Source organism: Solanum stenotomum, chromosome 1 (genome assembly GCF_019186545.1).
Source record: "Solanum stenotomum isolate F172 chromosome 1, ASM1918654v1, whole genome shotgun sequence".
NCBI lineage: Eukaryota > Viridiplantae > Streptophyta > Magnoliopsida > Solanales > Solanaceae > Solanum > Solanum stenotomum.
In genome coordinates, this window is record NC_064282.1 from 79,495,104 (window position 1) to 79,522,496 (window position 27,393).

A 27,393-nucleotide genomic window follows, 5' to 3' on the forward strand; every position below is an offset into this window, starting at 1 on the left:
GTGATAATTTTTGTTACTGTCTGACCGATATTCATCAAGGGTAAATCAGTTCTTACTTGAGAATAAAGAACAAAACTCAATTTCATTTCCATGTTTTTCCTCTGTAGCTGCAACTTCTTTTGTAGCACAGATTCTCATTTTCATTAGACAATCCCAAGCATATACTAAGTTTGCCTAATAGAAAAACCAAATAAAAAATTAGTAAAATTTCTAACTCCGCGACTGACCTCAGCTTGTCTACTGAGTTGTGACGGATTGAATCAGCTCTGGAATTTATATATCTCCACTGCAAAAATTTATTATGAAGTATCCTCAAATGATGAACGCTCTCCGTTATGCCAGGACTAAGCGGAGACTTCTATTCTATACATGTCTCCTTCTGTTACTATTATATAACCTCCTCAAAGCAAGGAAGGGAAGTGGAGTAATTGTGAAGTTTGGTCCTACTTTTGGTTTATTTTGTTACTAACAAAATGAAAAAGAAGAAAGAAAATGACATGGGTTTGGGAGCCAAACCGAAGCCTTCACCGCAGCTTCAACTGCAAAAAGAAATATTTTTTCCTTACCTTTAAGCAATTCAAGCCCCCTGCTAAGGAAATTCCCAACATTTTTTCCCTTCGAAGGACTCGTCGAAGGCTTAATATTCGATGTAAAAATTCCTCTATTCTGCATCAACACATGAGGCAAATTCGGCCTTCCAGGAGACAAAGCCCATTTAGAAGTTTTACTATTAAGTGAAGTAGCAACCCTTTGTATTGAATTATTGAATTTCAGTCTCAATTTCGGAGACTCTGGCTTCGCAACACTGCAATCTGAACTCCATCTTTTCGATTTTGATAACAAATCTTGCATATACTTCGATGGTACTTCGATACCAGACTTTCATGAACTTAATGTTGGTGCCATATATGATGGTGCTCCAATATTTCTCCCAAAAACAGAGGAATCAAAACTTTCGTACAATACTTAAGATAAACTGATAAATTTTTCATGTTCAATGCAATGTAGAATATTACTTAGTTGTGCAAAATTTTCTGATTGTAGAGGTCATATGGTGGTTGCAATCCTTGTTCCATTCTTGAAAAGTATTACCGATCAATTGTTACTGTAAAATTTTAATTAACATCAAAGTGAAGAACGATTTTCATTTCATAATTTGAAACAGCCGCACTAAGATGAAGCATCAAATGTAAATTGATATAAATAACTGCTAAGAACAACTAAACTCATGTGAAGTTGCCTCAAACAACTTAACAGAAAGTGGCACATTAACTTACATGTAAATCTGGAACTCTGAAGTAGCATATGATCGCCCCCGCTACGATGCCACACCTAATTTTCCTATCTGCTGAGTGTCGGATATAAATGTTGTCTCTGAGAAACATGAACTAACATATATGACACTATAAAGCTGTAACTTGTAAGCGTGTGAAATGAAATGGTTATATAGTTACTAAAGTAAGGTAAGATTTTTATTTAATATAGTAGACGTCAATACAGTAAAGTCATATGCTTAACACAACTACAATTTTTTAGCAAGAAAATACAAATTAGCTTAAAACAAACAATACAAACTCAATTAAACTATTACCAATACACAAATAAAATGCTCAAAAGAAAATATAACAAAGTAATTGATATTCATTTGTCTTGTTACATTTCTTGCCCTATTAACTTTCTCAAACATATGACATATGTTTCCAAGGTTTTTTATTATAATAACATTGTTGCGTGCAAGGTAATATAGGACTATAGAAGAAAGCCTAGTACAAATAAGAATTTATTATATTATAAGAGAGCAAAACTTATTAAAGAGTTCTTAAATATTTGAATCATCAGTGATCCTCTATTCTTTTAAGACTTGGATTGAAAAATTCAGTTTGAGAGTAGAAATATTTTTTCAACAATTATTTTGAATTTCAGGTTTTAGTTCTTATATCCAAACGGACATTGAAATTCACACAACAAAGGAAAAAGTCTCATAGAAACAAAATGACACTATCTCATCAATCATAACAACACTATATAGAGTATTTGAATTAGTAGTCTTTCATCAATTCTTAACTATCATAATAAATTGAAACATCTAATCTAAATAGATGCAAATATCTACTAAAATCAGAATTTTAGGTAATCTAACAGAAAGTGGCATATTGACTTACCAACACGGTTATTAAAACGGATCAACATACCTCTCTTGTAGTCTTATTTCATTTATATGTTGTTACTCTCTTGGATACCATTTTGACATCCTATTCATAATTTTGAAACAATGATTTCTAATTTTTCAGCTCTCATGTCGCATGTGGTCATTCAACTCATAAGGTCAAAGCGCAGAAGGATCATGACTTGGTTGTTGAATTAGCAGCATGTTTTCAGATGTAGTTGGAATCTCAATTTAGTGTTGTCTCTGACTTAGATTAACTTTGATACCTATGGATCACAATAATATTGTGTCTAGATGATAGTGTCAATTGATTTATTATTAGTTTTTTTTAAAACAAAAAAAAAGAGGCAAATATAGAAAGGAAGTGAGTGCATCTACTGTAACACTTGATCTTTATTAAAAACTCATACATAGCCATAACCATAAGACACATTTATGTATTACAAGCACACAAATTGGAGAAAACTACCTTGGTTCTTTAGTGGTATGAGTGCAAGATAGATCAGAGTGCCAAAGGAGGAGGGTATTTTACAGTTAATACCCAAAACATGTACATCTCCAAAAAAGTGACCTCCATATTGCCTATGGTGTAGTGAACAATAATTTCAGTAGAAGTCCCATGTCCTCGCCGATACAAGCAGAACAGAGTGTTTCACCTAGAAGTTTTAAGGATAACTTGATCACTCTTAACCTGCGAAAGGAAAAAGAAATATTATACATTAATTTCTTCACTCATGTCTAGATCGCTGGATCAATTTTCTCTGAACATATCAAAGATATAGTAAAAAACTACTCGAAAATAGGCAATTGATTAATCAAGTAGTCTATTAGATTGGAAGGTGAGGTCCCCAAGTGTAGGCATAAGAAGATTTTTCACTATATTTTCGTTCTGAAAGTAATAATTTTCAGTCAATAATTTTACTTTCTATCAAATCCTATCTAAATTAGTCCAAAAACTTTCAACGTTGCTTATAAGTTTATGAGAAACATGTTTCACACAATAGAAGAATTGTTACCCTAGTAACTAACATGAGCCAAAATTTAAAAGGTATGTCAAAATCAAGAAATAATTTAGAAGAAAAACTACTGTAGGGGAATAAGTAAACAAACAAAAACCTTAAACATTATGAGAAATATAACTCCAAACGACACTAACAAATTAAAATTAAAATACTAAGTGAATTCCCAAAACTAAAGAAAGATGTAGAAGGAACACAGTACAGTAACAATAAATGAAAAATGAGGTGATAACAGTTGTATCCAACATAGCTAGTAAAAAGACAAAAACACCTGTCTAGAAAAGGTGCATACACGTGGTGACGTGATTGTGGGAAATTGCTAGTACAAATACTATTTCCTTGGGTACAACAACATGATGCAGTGTTCGTCCTTTAGAAGTGACACTTCTAAATAAGAGTAATATATATATATATATATATATATAAGAGAAATATATATACTAGGGGAAATGGCCTGTGTCAGCACACGTGCCCAATATTATTAAAAAAAAATTACTAACTAAAATATCTTTATCAAAATAATTATTATCAAGAAAAAAAATATGTATAATTTATTTTGATAACAAATTTATGAATTGTTTATTAAAGTTATAGTTAAATTTAAACTCTTAATTACTACTCTATTTGTTCATAATTTATACTCCCTTTGTCCCTAATTACTTGTCAACTTTTGAATGGACACACCAATTAAGAAAAAAATTAATGACATAGTGAGTTTATCATTTTACTCCTATTAATTATGAAGTGGATGAAAAGTTCTACATTTTAAAAAGTAATTAATCATTTAATTGAGGGTATAATAGGTAAAAAAAATTGTCCTTTCTTGATTTGTCAAAATGGACAAGTAATTAGGGACAACTATGAAAGGAAAAATGGACAAGTAATTAGGGACAGAGGGAGTATGTCATTCTTACTAAAATTAGATAGCTCTTAATATTTGTCATTTCACAAAATCAATGCATAGATGACATTATTCTTCATATTTTACCCTTGAGAATTATTAGCCTTGACAGCATGAATTTGACCAACATAAAAAAACTAAATGATTAATATGTGTTCAATGATCAGTTTAATTAATCAAAATAAATTAATTTATGTTTATTTATTGAAAATTTGACTTCAAAAGATTATTAAATAAGGATACAATGGTAAACTTACCAAATTTCTTAAGAGACCCGGAATCTAAAATGATGACATATAAGTAGGAACGGAGGAAATATTTTAGGATTATAATAAGCATTGATGTTTTACAACCTTATAGTTAATTCTCTCTGGGAGTAAGGGTCAAACCCTTCATTAAGGAAATCTGAATTTATTACTTTTATTTGTATGCCATTATTTTTCAATTTTTTTAAATACACATTATTATGTATAAAAATAGTTTTAACTTTAAATATTTTAATTTATCAAAATCATGTAATTATCGACCAAATATGTTGATATATAGTTTTTCTTTATCCCAAAGTAAAATTCCCTAATATTTCAAAGAGTAAAAAAAAAGTATATCGATATTTAGTTAAATTACTTCATAAAAAATCAATAAAAAGAACTATATTTTTGGTTAAATTATACCACATAATTTAAAAGAAAGAATTTTTTTCGCTCTTTCTTTCCATAACTTCATTTTAATAATAAAAAGCAATTTAGTATTTTCAATACGAAAAACTTCTTATTGATCTTGCAAAAGTATTCAAAGTTCAGTAAAAACACTTTTATTTTTTAAAAAAAGAAAATTACTTGCAAAGAAAAACATGTTATGATTTCTTATCCTTTTATGTTGATAAATTGTGTGTAGAATATAAACTCTAATAATTAAATATTGGTGAATTGTATTTACACCTCATAAAGGTAAAGTTTTATTTGAGTACTTATGTCGAGTTAATGAACGACCTGTTCCCGTCGTTAAAGAAAAGCCAACGAGGAAAAAGTTGGGGTCGGAAAAAACCTTTTCGTAGTATTTAATTTTTTCCAACCTTGTCTAGATTTGGACGAAATCGGAGTCTTTGAGGTGTAGGGAAATCTGGTAAGAATCGGGTGAAGTATTTGTGTTTTTGATTCATGAGGGAATAGATAACTCGTTAAGGAATCCGTACGACTTTACGAAATTAAATTCGGGCGAGTAGAACTCTCGGAATCGAACTTAGCGTAAAGAGTATTTTCTGAGCGTCGTTGGTTAGAGGTGTGTTGTGAAATGAGAATCTTGGAATTCTTGAAGTAACTCTCTGTCTCGTGTAACCTGCTTGGGCGCTGGATTTTGCCGCTCTGACGGGGCCGCTACAACGGGGTGACTGCCATTGTGGCGGGCTCGACGCGAATTAAAGTCATTAATAAACCCCTAAATGACTTCATTATGCACTTTTCGACTTTTAGAGATAAGGAACAAACCACAGGTGACTCCTAATCATTTTTCACCATTCTTGAGCTAAAGGTAAGCTTTTCACTCCCCGAATCCATTTTTCGATCCGTAGAACGTAATAGAATGGGTAAATAGTGATGGGGAGGGGTTTTGATATAGATTCTATGATAGAGACAGCCCTAATTGGGATGATTGGGATCATGAGTTTGATCTAGGGTTTATAGAATTGTTAGTAATTAGGGTAATTAGTGATTGTTTATTGATTCCCGTGTTATAATGATTGTTTGTAGACCAAGAACAAGCGGAACAAATTCGGAAAGGGAAGGATCAAGTTTCATAGGGTTTCAAGATTGTTTCGAGGTAGGTGATGGTTGTGATTCTACGATTGTGTGTTGTATGTTTGTTCTTGCTTCATTATGATACTTATATATGTATGAATGTTGCAATGTTGATCACACTTGTTGTAAATGAGATAGATGAATGACGATTGCCATGAAATCATGACTTAAAGGTATGATCTTGATGAAATACTTGTGATTGTGATTGTGATTGTGGTATGTTGAATGGATCGGTTGCCACGTTCCGGCATAACTAACTTGGATCAGTTGCCACGTTCCAACATAACTATGGGATTGATTGCCACATTTCGACATAATTATGGGATCGGATACCACGTTCCGGTATGCTAACTGTTTGGGCTTGGGTTCCATGAGAGGACCAATGATTTGATATAAAATGTGAAGTTGCTCGTTGTTCGTAAATGTTGATAATATTGTATATGTTGATATATATATGGATGTGATTATAATGTTGTCTTGACTTGCTTATGTTGCACTTAGTGGGATAGCTGCGTGATCCTACCATTATATTATGGTTGTGTACTGATACTGCACTTGCTCTTATTTTTGTTGAGTACAGGGCATCTTCAAGCGGCTATTGACAGACGTTGCTTAGGAGATCAGTGATCGTTCGAATTCAAGGGTGAGCCAATTCTTCTAGGCTGCCATGGGTTCTCTTTCGTCTATTTCCACCATTTCCGGACTTAGACATTTGTTTTAGTTAGTTCATTAGTATGGGGTTGTATCCCTTCTTGTTTAGACTTGGATCATTGTTAGATGTTTTGGTACATTGACTTTCAGGTTCTAGGTTAATTCTTCCGCATTGTTAGTTGTTGAAGTTTATGGAAACTTCAGTTTTTAGCTATTATTTCTGCTTTCATATACTTAAATGTCTTAGTTTTGGTTTAGTTGCTTGATTTAAGTTGTAGTAGTGGTTCTCCCACCAGAGAGTTAGTGTGAGTGCCAATCACGACGGTCGGAGCCGTGATAAAGTTGGTATCAGAGCCTAGGTTCGTTGATCTCGATGTACCAAAATGAGTCTAGTAGAGTCTCGCGGAATGGTATAAGGACGCCTTTACTTTTCTTCGAGAGGCTATAGGACTTTAAATCTCTCTGTTTTTTCTTATCTCCTTTCATGTTATAACTTGATTCCAATTGGTATCTGGTGATTAAAATTGGTATCTAACCTCCTTCACTCTTCTGCCCGCAGATGGTTAGTACTAGATTCAATGGTGTCATGCCCGTAGCTCCCATCAATGCTCCAATTGAGAAATATACATCGACAGGTCGCAGTTGAGGCAAGGGTAGAGGAAGAGCTAGGGGTAGAGGTCGTGGAAGAGTAGCGTCTGTTGGAAATGGAGCTCCGGTTGAGAATGCTCCTGTGAATGAGAACCCTCATGTACATCATGAAGAGATTGAAGAGGAAAACTTTGATGTTGAAGATGTTGAGGATGTGGGACAAGAGGAAGAGATGCAGGCTAGGACTATAGGTGTTCCTTCTTTGGATCCAGTGTTAGCTCAATATATCATGTCGTTCTTAAAGGGATTGGTTGGTCCTGGAGTGCTTCCTTCTGCTCAAGCAACTTAAGCTCTTACTAATCATCCTATTGCTAGCACTGCGCCCAAGGTGGTGGGACTGGAGGTAATGATGCCTTCTTCCATCCTTTGTTGGGTTCTTTATACTGGTCATGAGCATGAAATGTTGACTAAGTTTCTGAAGCTAAATCCTCCTGAGTTTCTTGGTTCTGAGAATGAGGATAATTAAGAGTTTATTCTGGATTGCTATGAGAGGCTTCATAAACTGGGTATTGTTCATCAGTATGGGGTTGAGTTTGTGTCTTTCCAACTTCAAGGTGAGGCTAAGCAGTGGTGGAGAGCTTATATGGAATGCAAACCTTATACTTTACCTCTACTTACTTGGACCCAATTTCATGCTTTGTTCTTAGAGAAATATGTGCCTAGGACTTTGAGGGATCGCAAGAAGGATGAGTTCATGGATTTGGAGCAAGGTGGTATGATTGTGGCTGCTTATGAGGCCAAGTTCCTTGTTATGTCTAGATATGCTACTCAATTGGTGACTATTGAGGAAGAGAGAATCCGGTTATTTATTAAAGGGTTAAATTCTAAGTTGCAAGTATTATTTGTTCATATGACTTCTGCATGGAGAAACTTTAATGAGGTGATAGACTATGTTAAGAAAGTGGAGGGGGTGAGGTGAGACGGTCAAGCTAAGGCATGGGAAAAAAGGGCCAAGAACTCGGGTAACTTTCAAGGTTCTTATTCCAAGGGGTCCGGAAGGCCAACGCTTGCAGCCAAGCCAATTCAGTCCGCTACGCCCGCCTCTGTAGGTAGTTACTCAGAAACTCCATCTCATAATTTCAGGATAGCCAGGGAGTCATGCCTTCGACGGACAGCAGACCACCTTTTGATCGTACGTGTTATAACTGTGGAGAACCTGGGTATATGAGGAGAGATTGTCTCCACCCAATTGTGCTAGATTCTGTGCAACAATAGTCTAGAGCAGTGGTATCCGCGGGGAATGGTAATAATGGTAGAGGTCATCCACAAGGTGGGCGAGGAGGTAATCAGTGAGGCCATGGAGGTAGAGGAAATGGTAATGCAGGCAGAGGTAATGTGCAACCAGGCAGGGAAGTGGTTCGTCAAGATGATAGGGCTCAGTGTTATGCCTTTCTGGGCAAGAATGAGGCAGAGGCATCTGACGCGGTGATCACATGTACTATTATTGTCTATGAACGGATGGCTAATCTGTTATTTGATCTGGGTTCTACTTATTCTTATGTATCTGTGCGATTTGCTTCAGAGTTTGATATGATTTGTGATATACTTGATGCCCCTATCTATGTTTCTACCCCAGTTGGAGAGTTAGTCATAGTTACCCATGTCTATCGTGCTTGTCCTATTTTGTTTATGGGTTTTCAGACTTGGGCTGATTTGGTGATTGTGGATATGACTGACTTTGACATAATCTTAGGTATGACTTGGTTGTTCCCCTATTATGCCGAACTTAATTGTAATACTAAGTCCGTAACTCTAGAAATTTCGGGAAGGGAAAAATTAGAGTGGGAAGGGGTGTACAAGCCTAAGCAAACTAAGATCATATCCTCCATTCGGGCTAAGAAATTGATAGGGCATGGTTGTTTGGCTTATTTGGCTCATATTAGGGATGTTAAGATTGAGGCTCCATCCATTGGGTCTATTCATGTGGTGTCGGAATTTATAGAAGTGTTTCCTAATGATTTGTCTGGTATGCCTCCGGATAGAGATATAGACTCTGCATTGATTTAGAACCTGGTACTCGTCCCATTTATATCCCTCCATATCGCATGACTCCGAAAAAATTAAAAGAGCTTAAGGCTCAAATCCAAGAGCTTCTTGATAAGAGATTTATTCGTCCTAGTGCCTCCCCATGGGGTGCTCCAGTTTTGTTTGTTAAGAAAAATGATGGTAGTATGAGAATGTGTATAGATTATTGGCAATTGAATAGGGTCACTATTCGAAATAAGTATCCCTTACCTCGAATAGATGATCTTTTTGAACAATTGGAAGGTGCATCAGTTTTCTCTAAGATTGATCTAAAGTCTGGTTACCATCAATTGAAAATTGGGTCTGAGGATGTGTCCAAGACAGTGTTTAGAACTTGCTATGGGAACTATGAGTTTTTGGTTATGTCTTTTGGTTTGACCAATGCGCCTGCAACTTTTATGAGTTTAATGAATGGGGTGTTCAAGCCATTTCTTGATTCTTTAGTCATAGTCTTTATTGATGATATTTTGGTCTATTCAAAAAGTGAGGAGGAGCATGCCAACCATCTTCGTAGTGTTTTGGGTGTTCTTGGGAAGCAAAAGATATATGCTAAATTTTCTAAGTGTATATTTTGGTTGAAATTGGTTGCATTTTTGGGACATCTAGTTTCAATAGAAAGGGTAATGGTAGATCCCCAAAAGATTGAGGCAGTTAAGAATTGGGTTAGGCCTAGCTCTGTGATGGAAGTTAGGAGTTTTGTTGGGCTCGCTAGCTATTATCATCGATTTGTGAAGAACTTTGCTTCTATCGCCACACACTTGACTAATTTGACCAGAAAGGAGATACCATTTGAATGGACTGAAAAATGTGATGAGAGCTTCCAAAAACTCAAGACTCTCTTGACCACCGCACCCATTCTAGCATTACCGATTGAAGGTAAGTATTTTATTGTTTATTGTGATGCTTCACATTCTAGTTTGGGTGCTGTGTTGATGCAGGATAAGAATGTTAAAGCTTATGCCTCGCGTCAATTGAAGGTGCATGAGAGGAATTATCCAACACATGACTTAGAGTTGGCACCGGTAGTGTTTGCTCTTAAGATCTGGCGGCATTACCTATATGGTGTTAAATGTGAAGTGTTTACCGATCATCGTAGTTTGCATCATGTGTTCACGCAAAAGGATCTGAATTTGAGGCAGCGAAGGTGGATGGAATTACTTAAATATTATGATGTGACCATTCAATACCATCCAGGAAAGGCAAATGTGGTGGCAGACGCTTTGAGTCGAAAAGCGGTGAGTATGGGTAGTTTAGCTTGCTTGAATGTATCCAAGCGACCTTTGGCTAAAGAAATTCAAACCTTAGAATCTAAGTTCATGCAATTGGGCATCTCAGAAAGAGGTGGGGTGTTAGCTAGTGTTGAAGTAAGGGCCACATTCATTGAGGAGATCAAGGCCAAACAATTTGAGGATGAAAATTCGGAGGAGCTTAAGAAGAGGACTGCGAATGGTAAGGCACAAGAGACCACTCTTGATGCGGATGGTGTGCTAAGTTTTAAAGGGAGAATATGTGTTCATAGAGTAGATGACTTGATTGATAAATTGTTGGCAGAGTCTCATGGTTCGCGATATTCTATTCATCTGGGTGTGACCAAGATGTATCGAGATTTGAAGCGAATTTATTGGTGGTCGGGCATGAAAAAGGATATAGCGGAGTTTGTGGCAAAGTGTCAAAATTGTCAACAAGTGAAGTATGAACATCGAAGGCATGCAAGTTTACTTCAAAGAATGCCAATTCCGAAATGGAAGTGGAAAAATATAGCCATGGATTTTGTGGTTGGTCTTCCCAAGACTTTGGGGAAGTTTGATTCTATTTAGGTAGTGGTTGATAGATTGACCAAGTCAGCCCATTTTTTTCCGGTAAGAATAGATTATAATGCTGAGCAATTGGCTAAAGTTTATGTGAAAGAGATAGTGAGGTCGCATGGGGTGCCCTTCTCTATCATCTCAGATCGTGGTACCCAATTCACATCCAAGTTTTGGAGGAAATTGCATGATGAATTAGGCACACAACTCACTTTTAGTACAACCTTCCATCCATATACAGACGGGCAGTCAGAGAGGACTATTCAAGTATTAGAAGACATGTTGAGGGCATGTGTGATTAATTTTGGAGGACATCGGGATAAGTTCTTACCTTTGTGTGAATTCTCCTATAATAGTAGTTATCACTCCAACATTGATATGGCACCATTCGAGACACTCTATGGGAGGGGATGTAGATCACCCATAGGATGGTTTGAGGTTAGAGATGTGAAACCATTAGGGGTTGATTTAGTGAAGGATGCTCAAGATAAGGTTAGGAGTATTCACGCTAAGCTTTTAGCAGCCCAGAGTAGACAAAAGAAGTATGCGGATTGATCTTAGGCATATTTATATGCCTAAGTTGTAAATAATTGTTCATAAAGTGCTTGAATTGAGGAATGATCTTGAGTCTATTAGCTTGATTTTTGTTATACTTGTGATGATTGTGCACTTACACACATGATTAATTATTTCAGGAACACTCGAAGGAATTGGAGTTGGAACGAAGAAATAAGGAGAAAAGACGCACAAGAAATTGACTAAGTGTGAAGACCCTAGGGCTTGTCGTACTGAGAGACGCATCACGCTAGCCCACAAAGTTCTGCAAGACTTCTGGGGAGTACTGCTTGGCGCAACGTGCCAGCCCCAGAAGTACTGAGGGCATACAAGAGGCGTGTTGAGAGGCGCCTCGCGCCAACATCCAAAGTTCTGCGCCAATTTTCAGGTGCGCTGCTTGGAGCACCGCACCACAAGTGGAACTTCTGCGCGCGCTGCTAGGCACGATGGAGGCGCGACACGTCCCACTTTTTCTGACTTTTCCAACTTTTAAACATTAAATAGGATTCCTAATTTGAGTAGGATTCATTCCCAAATTTTCCTACTATTATAAATAGGTCCTGAGGGCTCCATTATAGGGGTTCGACGTTTGATTTAGTGTGCAAGAGCAAGAATTCAAGTTTGTAATAGGTTTTAATTCAATAATTCGGTTGTCAATACAAGTTACTTTTATATTCTTGTTTTAGTATTTTATGCTTGCGCACCATAAGATAAATCTATTGTCTAATCTTAAAATTGGGAGATGAGAGGTTAGATAGACCTCAGAATATAGAGAGCTCGATCTATCCATTAAATTGAGGTGATTAATGTTCAGGAGTGACGCCCAGACAAACACCTTGCTTGGTTACGAAATAGGATGAAATATAAATGTTCACCAGTTAGTCTAATTATCCCCGCTCAACGATGTAGTTAGATAGCTAACTAGGGTAGGCGACGAGAGGCGTATAACCCGAATCATATCATCAACCCTATAAACTAGTTACTTGACAACCGAAGTTAGTTCTAAGCCAATAATATGATACATGATATTCATTATATGATGTAGCCCTGGAATTGCTTTTAACTTGCTTGAAACATTATATCAAAGTCATTCACAATTAGTTACTTTCAATTAGTTCATAATTATTAGTAAATAAACAATAAATCATCAACTCTTGAAAAGGTTACTTTCTACTTTTAGTTGTAGAATTAAGTGAATATAAATTGATCATTAGTCCCTTGGGAACGATAACTCATTTCTTAAAGAATCTACATTAGTTGCGTGACCACGTACACTTGCGTGTATATTGGGGAGCAACAAGTTTTTGGCACCGCTGCCGGGGACTTAGAAATTGATTTATATTCGATCTTCTTTAGTCTACAATTAAAAATTTCAGATATTAATTACTTGATCTTAGCTTGTTATTGCAGGCACTTGACTTTCAGGTCTGGCTAGGAAAGGAGAACTTGCCGAACCATACAACTAACCCGAATGAGTTCTACGAGAGCGTAGAAAAAGGAACCGTATGGAGCAAGGACGAGGAGAACTGGGCTTAGGTCTTCCGGGGAACATCAGGGATGATAATCAAGACAACGTAAATAACCTAGAAAATGTGAACAACCAAGGAAACCTGAATAACAGAGGGAATGGGAATAACCAAGGCATACCCCCTGTCATCCCAGCAAGGCCTGTACGTGATGTGGTAGTCCCACTCACAACTAATTTGGCATCTAGTATTAGGAAACCTCCACCGAGGGGTAGATTTGAACTAAAGCAGAGCATGGTACAAATCCTCTATTCTAATGGGCAATTCACTGGTCTCCTCCACGAGGATCCTCAAATCTATCTTAGGAACTTCGTAGATATTACTGATACATACATTCCAATTGGAGTCTCATCGGACTATGTGAAGCTGATGTTGTTCCCATACTCATTATTAGGAGCAGCAAGGCGTTGGTTAGATTCTGAATCACCAAACTCCATCACTACTTGGGATTTTCTAGCAAAGAAGTTCCTGAGTCGATTCTTCCTATCCAAGAAAACTGTTAAGCTGAGGGGTGAGATAATAAACTTTATTCAAAAACAATGGGAGGACATGTACCAAGCATGGGCGTGTTTCAAACAAATGTTGAATGCTTTCCCACACCACATGCAAACTAATAAGGTACTTGCTCACACTTTCTATGAGGGTTTAGATTATAATGCTCGTGCACTTCTTAATAGTGCAGCAGGTGGACAGGCCTTATCTAGAACAAGTGAAGAGTTCTTTGACTTACTCGATAAACTTTCTGAAGGGAACCAAGGATATGAGGGGGAAATGTCTAGAACCATAACCTAAAAGGCTGTAGGGATTTTAGATGTAGATCAAGCTACTGCCATAAATGCCAAATTAGATGCAATGCAACATAACATGGCCCTACATTTTAAACATAAATTAGGCACCGATAAACGTTGTACAACAGACATCCAATTGGTGTGAGGTATGTGGTAGTGGAACTCATGAAACAGAGCAATGTGAGACAAATTTGGATTCCGTAAATTATGGCAATACTTACAACCCTAGTTGGAAGAACCATCCTAACTTCTCATGGGGTGGGAACCAAAACCAAAATCAGGCGCAAGGGGCTAATCACTACCGTGCTCAAGGGGCTGGGCAACAATACCAAAATCCTAACCAAGGCATAAATCCTAGTGCACCAAAAGGGGGGATGACCAATGAAGCTATTCTGAAAGCTCATGACTGAAATAGGGACCAAATTAAATGCTAGAATAGATAAGTAGGATGAAAACATCAGAAACATCCAGATGTCCCAAATGAGTTTAGAGAAACAAGTTGTGCAAGTGGTTAATTCTTTGAACTTGCATCCCCAAGGTGGGATGCCCGGTGATACTAAGCCCAACCAAAAGCAATTGCATGTGGTAAGTACTAGAAGTGGGTTGCAATTAGAGGTACTAGCTCCAAAGAAGAGAGATATTGAGGTAAGTAACAAAGAAAATAAGGTGGAAGAGGTAGTAAACACCTCCAATGTTGAGGTACCTGTTCCTCAAAAGAAATTACCACCTCAATTTCCATAAAGGTTGAAAAAGTAGAATGAAGATGAATGCTTCGGATAGTTTCTCTCTCTCTTCTTTGGTTGACATCTTGCAGGGTATCCCAAAGTATGCTAAATACGTGAAGGACATTGTGGCTAGCAAGAGGAGGCTCACGAAATATGAAATTGTAGCACTTACTAAGGAGTGCAACTTAAGGATCCACAACAGACTGCCCAAAATGTTAAAAGATTCGGGTAGTTTTACTGTGCAGATTACAATTGGGAAAAGTGTTCATGCCCGGGGATTGTGTGATTTGGGGGCAAGTATAAATTTGATGCCTTTATCTTTGTATCCAAAGCTTGGGTTGGGTAGTCCAAAAAGAACCACTGTTATTCTCCAACTCGCTGATAGATCCATTGCCAGACCTGAGGGGGTAGTAGAAGATGTGTTAGTTCAAGTAGGTTCATTGATTTTTCCTGTAGACTTTATGGTCTTAGATTTTGAACCTGACGCTGAAGTTCCATTCATTTTGGGATGACCTTTCATGGCCACGGGTAGGGCATTGATTGATGTAGCAGCTGGTCAACTAACTATGAGGGCTCATGACAAGGTTGAGGTATTTGATGTTTACCGCACTTTGAAATTGCCCTCTATTCATGAAGAGTTGTCTGCTATTACTGTGGTTGATCAAATAGTAGAATCACAAGTAGTTGTGTCGGAAAATCCCTTAGAAAGAGTGTTAGTAGGTCATGAGATGGATGGGGACACTGAGGCTCAAGAGATTGAATCGCTTGAATCTAGCACTAGTAGACACTCGTAGGACTCAAGTGGAGTCAGTAGATTGCGAGTTTGGCCCCCCACCAAAGCCATCGATAGAAGAAGCCCCTAAGTTGGAACTAAAAACTCTTCCGGCTCACCTAAGGTATGCTTATTTGGGTACTAATGAAACTTTGCCTGTTATACTTTCTACAGAATTGTCTGATTTACAAGTTGATGCGACATTGAGGATCTTAAAGTGGAGGAAGAAAGCAATTGGATGGCAGATGACTGATATTCATGGGATTAGTCTGGCATTATGCATGCACATAATTTACATGGAAGAGGATCACAAACCTAAGGCACAACATCAACGTGGACTGAATCATTTAATGAAAGAAGTGGTAAGAAAGGAAGTCATATAGTGGCTAGATGCTGGAATTGTGTACCCAATCTCTGATAGTAAGTGAGTAAGTCCGGTACAATGTGTTCCCAAGAAGGGAGGTATGACAGTGGCAAGGAATGAAAAGAATGAGTTGATTCATATTATAACAGTGATCAGGTCGAGAATTTGCATGGATTACCGAAAACTAAATGATGCTACTGATATACCGTGAGTTTACGGTATTTCTAATACATTTCACTTACAAGTTATGTGTGTCTAGGGCCTTTTTATGTTGGTTTTTATGTATTTTATCATGTTTTGCAGGAAAGGTGTTCAGGCACGGAAGTTTAGAGACAGCTGAAGGAAATGCAGAAAAAGGCATCCATGGAGGTCATCTACGGACCGTAGGTGATGACCGTAGATCAGCAGGAATGTGTTGAGGACAAATCAGGGAAATCTGACCAAGTGTGGAACCACGGTGCCCATTGACGGGCCGTAGATTGATCTATGGACCGTACTGTTGACCCACAGAGTGAAACTGCGAGGGTTCCAGTACCTGATTTTTGAAGATGCTAAGTATGGAGCTACGGAAGGGATTGACGGACCGTAGGTCGATCTACGGTCCGTGCTGCTGGTCCGTCGTTTGCTTCAGAGAAGCTGATTGTTGGATGCTGAAATATTTTCTAAGTCCCGAGTGACGGAAGGGACTTACGGACCGTAGATCAATCGACGGTCCGTAAGTCGATCTCGTGGATCGAAGACGCGTACCTGAACAAAACTTTCCTTAATTTGTTTCCTTTTTTATTTAGGATTTGTTTTCTATAAATAGGACATGTAAACCTCGTTTTTAGAGGTTAGACACTATTATTCTATTTTTTTCTTTGTAACTTTGGAGATTAATTTGCAACCCTAGCAATTATTGATTTCCCAAGTTCGTTTTGAAGATTTTGGCATTGCAATTCATGTTAATTTTCTGGGTTTACTATTCGCTTGACGTAAGTTCATGATTTCTCCATCTACGATTATGAATTGTGTTCTTGCTAATATGAGTAACTAAATCCACAACTAGGGTTGTGAGAACCATGATCGATTAACAAAGTATGAATAGTAAATAAGCAATTCTTGACTAGTATTTTGCATGCATTGATAATTCTTTCGTTTAGAAGTCTTTTTAACGGTGGCCAACGTTAGAACTCGCCTTGTTACTACTTGCCGGACCAAGGAGGTAATTAACAAGAAAAGAATTATCAACATAGATTTAGTGTGATACTATCTAATAGGCTAGTGTCGATTGGTGCGAAGTAATAACTAAGCCAAACATCGATTATGATGTCTAATATGAGGTAAAGGTAAGGGTTAGTAAATTATACACACGTAGCCGGACCAAGGTGTGGGGTGAAATTCTCTAGATGCCGGACCAAGGATTTAGAGATACCTAACTTATCACTTTGCATGTAATACACTAGAAAAGGATTGTTATTACTAGGATTACTGCGTTATGAGATTATGGGAAACACGCGTACCCTAGTTATTTCTCTTATCTTGATAACAACCAAAGTTGAATTTAATTATTGATTACAATATTAAGTCTTACTATTTGTTTCACACAAGCACAACCCCCCTTTTATTACCTGTTTCTGGAAATAATTTGACTAATTGAATATAATTGTTGGTTAAAAGTAAAGTCTACACCATTTTCCTCGTGGGATCGATCCCAACCTATAAGTTGGGTTCTTTACTTGATAACGATCGCTTATGCTTCTGAAAGGAGGTGTAATTTGAGCGTATAGATTGGGTACACAATTCCAGCATCTAGCCACTATATGACTTCCTTTCTTACCACTTCTTTCATTAAATGATTAAGTCCACGTTGATAGTAAGTGGGTAAGTCCGGTACAATGTGTTCCCAAGTAGGGAGGTATGACAGTGGTAAGGAATGAAAAGAATGAGTTGATTCATATTATAACAGTGACCGGGTCGAGAATTTGCATGGATTACCGAAAACTAAATGATGCTACCCGGAAAGATCACTACCTCGTTCCCTTCATTGATCAAATGCTTGACCGACTAGCAGGGCAGGAGTACTATTGTTTCTTTGATGGATATTCCGGTTACAACTAGATCTTGATTACACTCGAGGATCAGGAAAAGACCACGTTCACTTGTCCTTATGGCACATATGCTTTCAAGCGCATGGCATTCGGACTTTGCAATGCATCGGTGACTTTTCAAAGGTGTATGATGGCCATTTTTCATGATATGGTGGAAGACTTTGTTGAGGTGTTCATGGATGATTTTTTCGTCTTTGGGAAGTCTTTTGAGGTATGTCTCCAAAATCTTGATAAAGTACTTGCTAGATGTAAAGACACTAACTTAGTTCTAAACTGGGAAAAATGTCATATTTTTGTAAGAGAGGGTATAGTTTTGGGACACAAGGTGTCTAATTCTGGTATGGAGGTTGATAAGGCTAAGGTAGAAGTTATTGAGAAATTGCCCCTTCCCATTTCTGTAAAAGGTGTGCGTAGTTTTCTTGGTCATGTAGGTTTTTACAAGCGATTCATCAAGGATTTTTCCAAGATTGCCAGACCTATGTGCAGTCTTTTGGAGAATGAGGTGAAGTTTGACTTTGATGATATGTGTTTGAAAGCTTTTGAGATGTTTAAGAGGAACTTAATTGATGCTCCCATCTTAATTGCTCCTGATTGGGGATTACCATTTGAACTCATGTGTGATGCAAGTGACGTAGTAGTGGGTGTAGTATTAGGACAAAGAAAGAATAAAGTGTTCCACTCGATCTATTATGCAAGCAAGACCCTTGCTCTACACAAGCTAATTACACAGTGACTGAGAAGGAGATGCTGCTCTAGTGTTCACCTTTAACAAGTTCAAATCGTATTTGGTAGGTACTAAAGTGATTGTTTTTACTGACCATGCAACTATTAGGTACCTATTCAACAAGAAGGATGTTAAATCAAGGCTGATTCGATGGATATTGCTTCTACAAGAATTTGACCTTGAGATCAAAGATAGGAAAGGTACTGAGAATCAAATAGCAGATCACTTATTTAGGTTGGAGGATTTTTCACATGTGAATGAAGGTAAGCAAATCTGGGCAAAGTTTCCGGATGAACAATTGATGGCATTAGATATCTCTCAAGTGACATAGTATGCAGACATTGCGAATTTGATAGTAAGTGGTGATTATCCTCCGGGTGCAACCACCCAACAAAAGTAAAAGTTCAATCATGATGCCAAGTTCTATATCTAGGATGAACCATTATTGTTCAAAAAAGGTGTAGACAGGGTAGTGAGAAGGTGCATTCTGGAATCTGAGATTCATAAAGTGCTCGAAAGTTGTCATGCTAGCCCATATGGAGGTTACCATGGAGGAGAGCGCACTGCTCATAAGGTACTACAATCTGGTTTCTTTTGGCCCTCATCATTTAAAGATTCTATTGCTTTTGTGAAGGGTTGTGATAAATGTCAAAGGTTGGGTACTATTTCAAGAAGACATGAGATGCCGCTAAGTAACATTTTGGAGGTGGAAATCTTTGATGTGTGGGGTATTGACTTCATGGGTCCATTCCCACGATCTAGTGGAAACCAATACATTCTTGTGGCTGTGGATTATGTTAGTAAATGGGTTGAGGCAGTCACTCTTCCTTCCAATGATTCAAGGGTGGTGATAAAGTTCATAAAGAAGCACATTTTCACTCGCTTTGGCACTCCAAGGGCAATTATAAGTGATGGAGGTAAGCATTTAATTAACCATCTTGTTAAGAATCTTCTTGCTAAGTATGATATTCATCATAAGGTTGCTACAGCTTACCATCCTCAAACGAGTGGCCAAGTGGAGGTTTCAAATAGATAGGTGAAGCAAATTTTGCAGAAAACGGTGAATGCGCAAAGGAAAGATTGGTTTGAGATATTAGATGATGCGTTGTGGGAATATAGGACTACATATAAGACACCAATAGGGACTTCTCCCTCTCACATAGTATTTGGGAAAGCATGTCACCTTCCGGTGGAATTAGAACATCAAGCATATTGGGCAATAAAGAAGCTGAACTTAGACCCCGAGTTAGCCGGTAAAAAGAGAGTGAATCAGTTGCATGGACTTGAGGAGTTTAGGCTCCACGGGTATGAGAATGCCAAGCTATACAAAGAAAAGACAAAGAGGTAGCATGACAAGCACATAGTAGCTCGTACCTTCAATCTGGGAGATAAGGTACTACTCTTTAACTCTAGACTAAGGTTATTCCCGGGAAAACTAAGGCCGAAGTGGAGTGGTCCTTTTGAAGTGGTCAGAATGACACAACATGGGGTTGTTGAACTTAAAGGTAAGACTGGCCTTATGTTCTTGGTCAATGGGCAAAGGGTGAAACACTATTTCGGTGAGGATCGGATCGTGATCGGGAAGCTCTTAAGCTAAATGATGAATGATCCAAGTTGCGTCGTGCCACGACGTTAACTCAAGCGCTACATGGGAGGCAACCCATGAACAATATGTAATAGATAGGTAGTTCGTCTTTGAATTTTTAAAATTTTTAGTAGCTTAGTTAAATATTTTAGAATATAGGTTAGTTTTAGCTAGATAATATTTTTCATTATTTGTAACTTAGCTTGTAATAGTGAAAATAAAATAATGTATATATATATTGCTGAAGCCAGGCGCACTGGCAGGCGCACCGCGCCTGGCCATGAAGTTCAGCAACATGTGTGAAGGTGCGAGCGTGGCGCGCTGTGCGGCTATCACGCCAAACACCTACAGGCTGGCGCATTGCAGGGAGCGTCGCGCCAAGGAGGAGAGATCAACCAAGTTTTTCAGGCGCTGCATAGGCGCACCGCGCCCACATCGCGCCGGTACCCAATTTATTTTTTCAGGTTTGAACCCATATTTCAAACCGACCCACCTCTTTAAATCCCTACAATTATTTTTTTTTCCCTCATTCTCCCCTACTCCTACGACTACCCCCCCCCCCCAAAAAAAATCCCATTCTCTCTTCTTGTTTTTCTTCCCTAACCTCTTTTCCTTCCTCCATTAAACTCCTACCAAACCTTTTCCCATCCCCTTTATTAACCCTCTCTCTTCCCCTTACTTATTATACAACCCTTTTCACCCACAAATCAACCACCATCTCTCTCCCTCCCACAATATTTTTTCTTTTTCTTCATCCCCCTCCCCACTGCCCCACCCGACCCCCCCTTATTTTTCTAATCTTTTTTCTAGTTTTCTTTTCTTAATAGGTTGAGATGGATCCTAAGGCAAAGAATGTGGCGGGTTGTAAGCGGAGTAGGAAGGACAAAGCCTCTGGGTCCGATAATAGGGAACCAACCCAGAAATTTGGGAAAAGGGCGGTGAAAGCGTATGGGCTGTTGTGGTTTGACTGCCAGCGGGAGCCGAAATACATGGGAGATGAGTATGTCGACGAGGTAAAGTTGCAAACTCAATTTCCGGCTATATATAGGACTGTTGTGAAGTTGGGGCTAAAATTTATTTTCGATCATCCAGGTGATTGTAATCTGACGTTGGTACGTGAGTTTTATGCTAATTGGATCACGGAAACACAAATTAAACATGTGCCTATTAGAGGCAAGGATGTGAGATTTTCGGCCCGGGTTTTGAATGAGTTGTTAGGCACCCCCAACTGTGATGCCAATAAGTTTAATAGACTGAAAGAGACCCCTCTGTATAGAGATATTAGGCATACATTGTGTGTGGTTGAGTCCATGGCTAGGTGGGGGCGTAACAAGGACATCGGGAGGCATAACACCCTCCATTTTGCGAATTTTCAATTTGGTTGCTAGGTTGTAGTTAATGATTGTTTGTAGTGTGTTGCTTTATGTGAATAATTTGTCTGAAGTTACTAGGGATAGAGTAGTGCTAGTGTACATGCTGATGAAGGGGATGCCCATTAATGTTGGGGCGATCCTGAGGCAGAACATGATGAAATTCAAGAACAATATGCGGAGGCAATTTTTCTATGGAGGGTTGATTACCCGTTATCTGAGGGCCCAGGAATAGAGAAGGAGGCCTGTGATATGACCATTGCTTTTCACCCGGATCTGACGGGTAAGCTAGTTGATGTGACGAGGACTAAGGCACTTGACACATCCCATGGACCGGTTCTGTCTGCCCAAGAGAGGCAAGCCCGTGACGATAGCGTCATGGCTAGGATGTTTGGGATGGCTGAGTTACAATTGCGGATCGGTGGACGTCCGATTACTGATGCTGAGATGGAAACAATGTCAAAATGTTATCTTTTGTCTGAGAGTGCAGTGTTTTTGTGTAAGACTGGTCCTGTCTTTTTGGAGCCTTTAGATGATGACGAGGCCACTGCTGATGAGGCAATGGACGATACTGAGGAGGATGCTGATGAAGATGGTGCGGCGAATGCCTTAATGGTGTTTGATGGTGGTGACGACGAGGCCTAGAGGCCCCAGGGAGTATTCCTAATCTTCTACTTTGTTTTATTTGAGCACTGAGGACAGTGCTCATTTTTAAAGTGTGGGGTGGGGTAATACTCTCTGTTGTATATAGTTGTTTACAGTTGTTAGTTTCTAGTTTAATTTTTTTTTCTTTTAAGTTCCTTAGAGTTTGTTTTTGGTACTTTCACTGAGGATTGTCCCTTTGAACCGAATAGGATCAGTTTATTGCTTTATTGAGTCTTAGAGTCGTCTTAGGAGTGATAGTTCCCAATGATGGATGGATGACGACCGTCTTAAGGGAAAATTAGTCACATAGAGAAGCAGGATTGAAAAAAAAACCAACTTTGGTCTTTTGAAGCTATGTCCGAATAAGTTAGCCAAACGACATGGGTAGTTATACTTGGAAAACTACAATAGATGAGTGACCTTGTAATTAGCATATGTTCTTAAGTTTGACTCGAAACAAAATGAAAATGGGCTTAATTGTGTAGTAATGTCGTAATGCAACTTGTATGAGCATGTTAGTTGATATATCCTTATATGTGTCATGATGCCATGAGTGGTGAGAATTGATTTGTTTTTGCTTAACTTGATATCTAGAACTTGTCTTGTGTGTGTTGAATTAGTAGCTTGTATGACTTAGGGAATGTGATTGAGGCGTTTCTTTGAAATAGCCAATTCTTAACTCTACTTGTATACCTACCGTTGAAATTCTCCCTAGTGAAGCCCCATTGAGCCTTTAGCTTTGTTTATTGATAAACCACATGATAAGCCGAAACCCGTTTGTTGATACCAAGCCTTTTGATCCTATGAAAATCCTTAATGCACTATGTTAAAGAATAAGGGTTGAAAATTATTGGTTGATATAGCTAAGGGTGAAATACTACATTGTGTGGAAAAGAAAATTCTATTTTGGCCCTGGTCCTTAGTGACAATGTGCACCTCGACTAAAAGTGAGGGTGGCTAATTTAGAACTATGCTAAAAAATTGGCCCTGATCCTATCAAGGATAATGTGTACCATACTTGGATATTAAAATCTAAAGTTTGGATGGCTAGTGCAAAGGCATGAAAAAATAATATGATGAAAAAGAAATAAAGGGAAAATATGGAGCAACAAAGGGGGTATATAGTCATGAAGTGCATACTAGGAGGAAGGAAAAGTTATGAAGGAGATTGTTGGCAAAATAATAACATGTGCATAGGGAGGTGTAGTCACTAAAATGATTCCCAAATATTCCATCCCTTACTTTAAGCCGACAGTACAACCAAATGAAAGTCCTCTTGATTCCTTGGGAAGTATAATGTGAAAGTAAGAACACACTATGGGCAAGCTTATGGTATGTTGAGGAAAGTAAGAATTTCTTTTGTGAGAGTGAGTTGATTGTTTGAAAAAATAGGACTTGTTGAGTTTGAAATTGTTTGAGTGAAAGGCTTTACTAGGCATAAACAAGTGAGGGCATTCATGGCATGTGTAGGATTATCTAATTGATGTGTGGTATGAGTTTGCATTAGCCCGGAAAAATAACAAAAGAGTCATTTTTTGAGCATGTGTTGTACTTGGTATAAATGTTGTGAATTGTGGCATCCAAAGTGAACTACAAGACCATGATTAAAAATGTTTGGTTGATTTTAAGGTGGGTTGATAAGCCCAAGGGTTGTGAAAAAGAGTTGCTAGTCTAGAGATTGTTTGAGGACAAACAAAAGTCTAAGTGTGGGGTGGTGATCTTAGGCATATTTATATGCCTAAGTTGTCAATAATTGCCCCTAAAGTGCTTGAACTGAGGAGTGATCTTGAGTCTATTAGCTTGATTTTTGTTATACTTGTGATGATTGTGCACTTACACACATGATTAGTTGTTTCAGGAACTCTCGAAGGAATTGGAGTTGGAACGAAGAAATAAGGAGAAAAGACGCGCAAAAAATTGGCCAAGTGTGAAGACCCCATGGAATGGCGTATTGAGTGGCGCATCGCGCCAGTCCACAAAGTTCCGCAAAACTTTTGGGGCGTACTGCTTGGCGCTACGCGCCAGCCCCAGAAGTACTGAGGGCACACAAGAGGCGCGTTGAGAGGCGCCTCACGCTAGCAACCAAAATTTTGTGCTAATTTTCAGGCGCGCTGCTTGGAGCGCCGCGCCACAAGTGGAACTTTTGCGCGCGCTACTAGGCAAGATGGAGGTGCGACACATCCCACTTTTTCCGACTTTTCCAACTTTTAAACATTAAATAGGATTCCTAATTTAAGTAGGATTTCTTCCCAAATTTTCCTACTATTATAAATTGATCCTTAGGGCTCTATTATAGGGGTTCGACGTTTGATTTAGTGTGCAAGAGCAAGAATTAAAGTTTGTAATAGATTTTAATCCTCTAACTCTTCTATTTTACAAAAATTGCATGAACTATTGTATTTTCTTGTTTTCTAATAGCATGAGCAGCTAAAAACCCTAGTTCTGGGGCTGTAGCTACGAATTGATTGTTGATTATTTGAGGTTGTTGAATTAATTTTCGATTCTCAATACAAGTTACTTCTATATTCTTGTTTTAGTATTTTATGCTTGCGCACCATAAGATAAATCTATTGTCTAATCTTAAAATCGGGAAAGGAGAGGTTAGATAGACCAGAGAATATTGAGAGCTCGGTCCACCCATTAAATTGAGGTGATTAGTGTTCAGGAGTGACCCCAGACGAACACCTTGCTTGGTTACTAATATAAATGTTCGTCAGTTAGTCCATTTATCCCCGCTCAATGATGTAGTTAGATAGCTAACTGGGGTAGGCGACGAGAGGCATATAACCCGGATCATATCATCAACCTTATAAATTAGTAACTTGACAACTGAAGTTAGTTCTAAACCAATAATATGATACATGATATTCATTATATGTTGTAGCCCTGGATTTGCTTTTAACTTGCTTGAAACATTATATCAAAGTCGTTCACAATTAGTTACTTTCAATTAGTGCATAATTATTAGTAGATAAATAATAAATCATCAACTCTTGAAAATGTTTCTTTTTACTTTTAGTTGTAGAATTAAATGAATATAAATTGATCATAAGTCCCTTGGTAACAATAACTCGTTTCTTAAAGAATATATATTACTTGCGCGATCCCGTACACTTGCGTGTATATTGGGAGAGCAACATGGATCATAAGGTAAGAGTAGGGTTGGGCATAATATGGTTAAAACCGAAAAAACTGACCGAACCGATTTTTTTTAAATTTCTGTTTCAGTTTTTCGGTTATTTCGGTCGGTTTCGGTTTTGCTTTTCAATATTTAAGTTTTTCGGTTTGGTTTTTGGTTTTTTAGCTTAAAAAATCGATTAACCGAAAAAAACGAAATTAGATATATATATATTCTTTACCCCTTCATTAAATCTCAGCCCATTCCTTTAATAAAAATACAACTTTCAGCCCAAATGCCCAATAGCCCATGCCCAGCCCAAATTCCAATCTAAATTTAGAAATCCCTAATCTGAGACCAGTCACCACCGTAGTCCATAAGTTTCAACTTTCGTCTCAGGCTCTCAGTTACGCAGCGGCTCCGAGCTAATCTCTCAACTCTCATCTCTCATCTCTCATCTCGTCGTCTCAACTCTCAAGTATGCCGCTGCTCCTGGCTCCTCGCTGACGCTGAGTGCTCGCAGCCCGCAACTATTGTCTGCTCAGTGCTCGCGAGATATGACTCAATAGTCGAAGGTTAGTGCTCACTGCTCATCGCGGCTTAAGTCTTAACCTCATCTAGAAATCTTTATTATGTTATATTCAATTTCAAATACAAGATAAGGGTGGCAACGGAACCGAGAGGTCCCGGTATCGGTTCCGGTCCGTTACCGGTTCCGTCTCGATTCCGGATAGTACCGGTTCCCTCCAGTATTGTGTCGGTCCGGGAGAGGTAACGGGATGAAAACCGGGATTTATCGGTCTGTCCCGGTCCAGTTAGTCCCGGTTCCGGTCCGGTTCGGAACAATTTTTTTTTTTTAATCTGAAATTTCAAATTTGTAGCCTTTGAGAGCCGTTGGGCAACGGGTTTTGGGCTCCACCAACGGCTCTTTCACCCCCATAACCCCATTTTACACCTCTCTACCCCCCAAACTTTTTTTAATACCCCAACCTTCTTAAAACTACATTTTTTAACTATAAATACCCCTAATCTTTCATTCTTTTCACTCACAAAAATACCTTCTAATCTCTCTACTCTCTACTCTCTAAATTCTCTTATTCTCGTTAAAATTACGAATTTGATCTTTGGAAATTGAAGCTTCAAAATTCAACTTTCAATTTTCGGCTTCCGGTCATACGCGTCTACTTTTTTAAGTAGACGTTTGGTACATTCGTTCCAACTCACTTTTCATTTAGTTATTTATTTGTTTGCATTTAATTATTTATTTTGTGAGTAATTAATCTCTAGTCTCTACTTATTTAGTTATTTATTTGTTTAAAACTTTGCTAATCATTTTCGTATTATATATAATTTACTCACTTTTTATATTTGAATATGGATTTCGGAAAAAACATTATTGAAAAGGGTAAAACAACCATAGTTAATTCGTTCACTAATTTATCTAGCTCAAAATCCAAGAAAAATAAAAAAAATCGATAGTACTTCTCAATCTAAAACTAAAAAAACTTCTCAATTAAGAATAAATACGGATGATTATACGCATGTTGATGAAACTGTTTTTAATATTGATAGTAATAGTGGATTAGATCCTTATCATGAACATTTACAAAGAAGATTTGGTAATTTTGAAGAGGAATTACCTGAAGATGATGAACATGATGATGTTAATGCTTATGTTGATAGTTTTGATAATAATGTTGATGAATATGATGATGATGAAACTGAGCAATCGTCGGCTACTAGTCCCACTCCCAATCCCTCTTCCCCGGCTCCCGCTCCCATTCGCTGTCCTGCTCCCATTCCCTCCGTGCATCCTAAGACTAAGGTAGAACGCGCTAAAAAATCAGTTGTGTGGCAATTTATAACTCAGAATGAAGATAAAACACAAGCTATTTGTAATAAATGTAAACATAGAATGAATCATAAAACTGTAGGAAAACAAGGTGGGACGGGACATTTGAGTAATCATTTAATGTCATGTTGTAAAAATGAATTTTTGCATGCTAAAGCTGTAGCCGAAGCTAAAAAAAATGGTACCACCCTTCCGGAAAATATAGGAGTAAAGGGCTCTAATATGGTCCAAACACAATTAAATCCTTCTAATGTTTCTGGTTCTAGTATA

At 38.1% G+C, this 27,393-nt stretch overlaps 2 protein-coding genes across 2 annotated transcripts in view; one reads left to right on the top strand and one right to left on the bottom strand.

Annotated features, from left to right (window-relative positions):
• Positions 1–27,393, bottom strand: part of LOC125841344 (uncharacterized) — a 404,974-nt gene that overhangs the window by 318,055 nt on the left and 59,526 nt on the right. The gene's annotated exons all lie outside the window — the stretch shown is intronic.
• Positions 14,359–15,115, top strand: LOC125857119 (uncharacterized). The gene is made up of 2 exons (XM_049536793.1): positions 14,359–14,523; positions 14,693–15,115. The coding sequence occupies exons 1-2, from the start codon at positions 14,359–14,361 to the stop codon at positions 15,113–15,115; spliced, it is 588 nt and encodes a 195-aa protein (XP_049392750.1).

Bases quoted from the DNA above. Each gene is read 5' to 3' on its own strand.
- LOC125857119 (XM_049536793.1), top strand. From the start codon at position 14,359: ATGAGTTTAGAGAAACAAGTTGTGCAAGTGGTTAATTCTTTGAACTTG. The intron at 14,524-14,692 runs GTAAGTAACAAA...GACATCTTGCAG, and splicing joins CAAAGAAGAGAGATATTGAG to GGTATCCCAAAGTATGCTAA.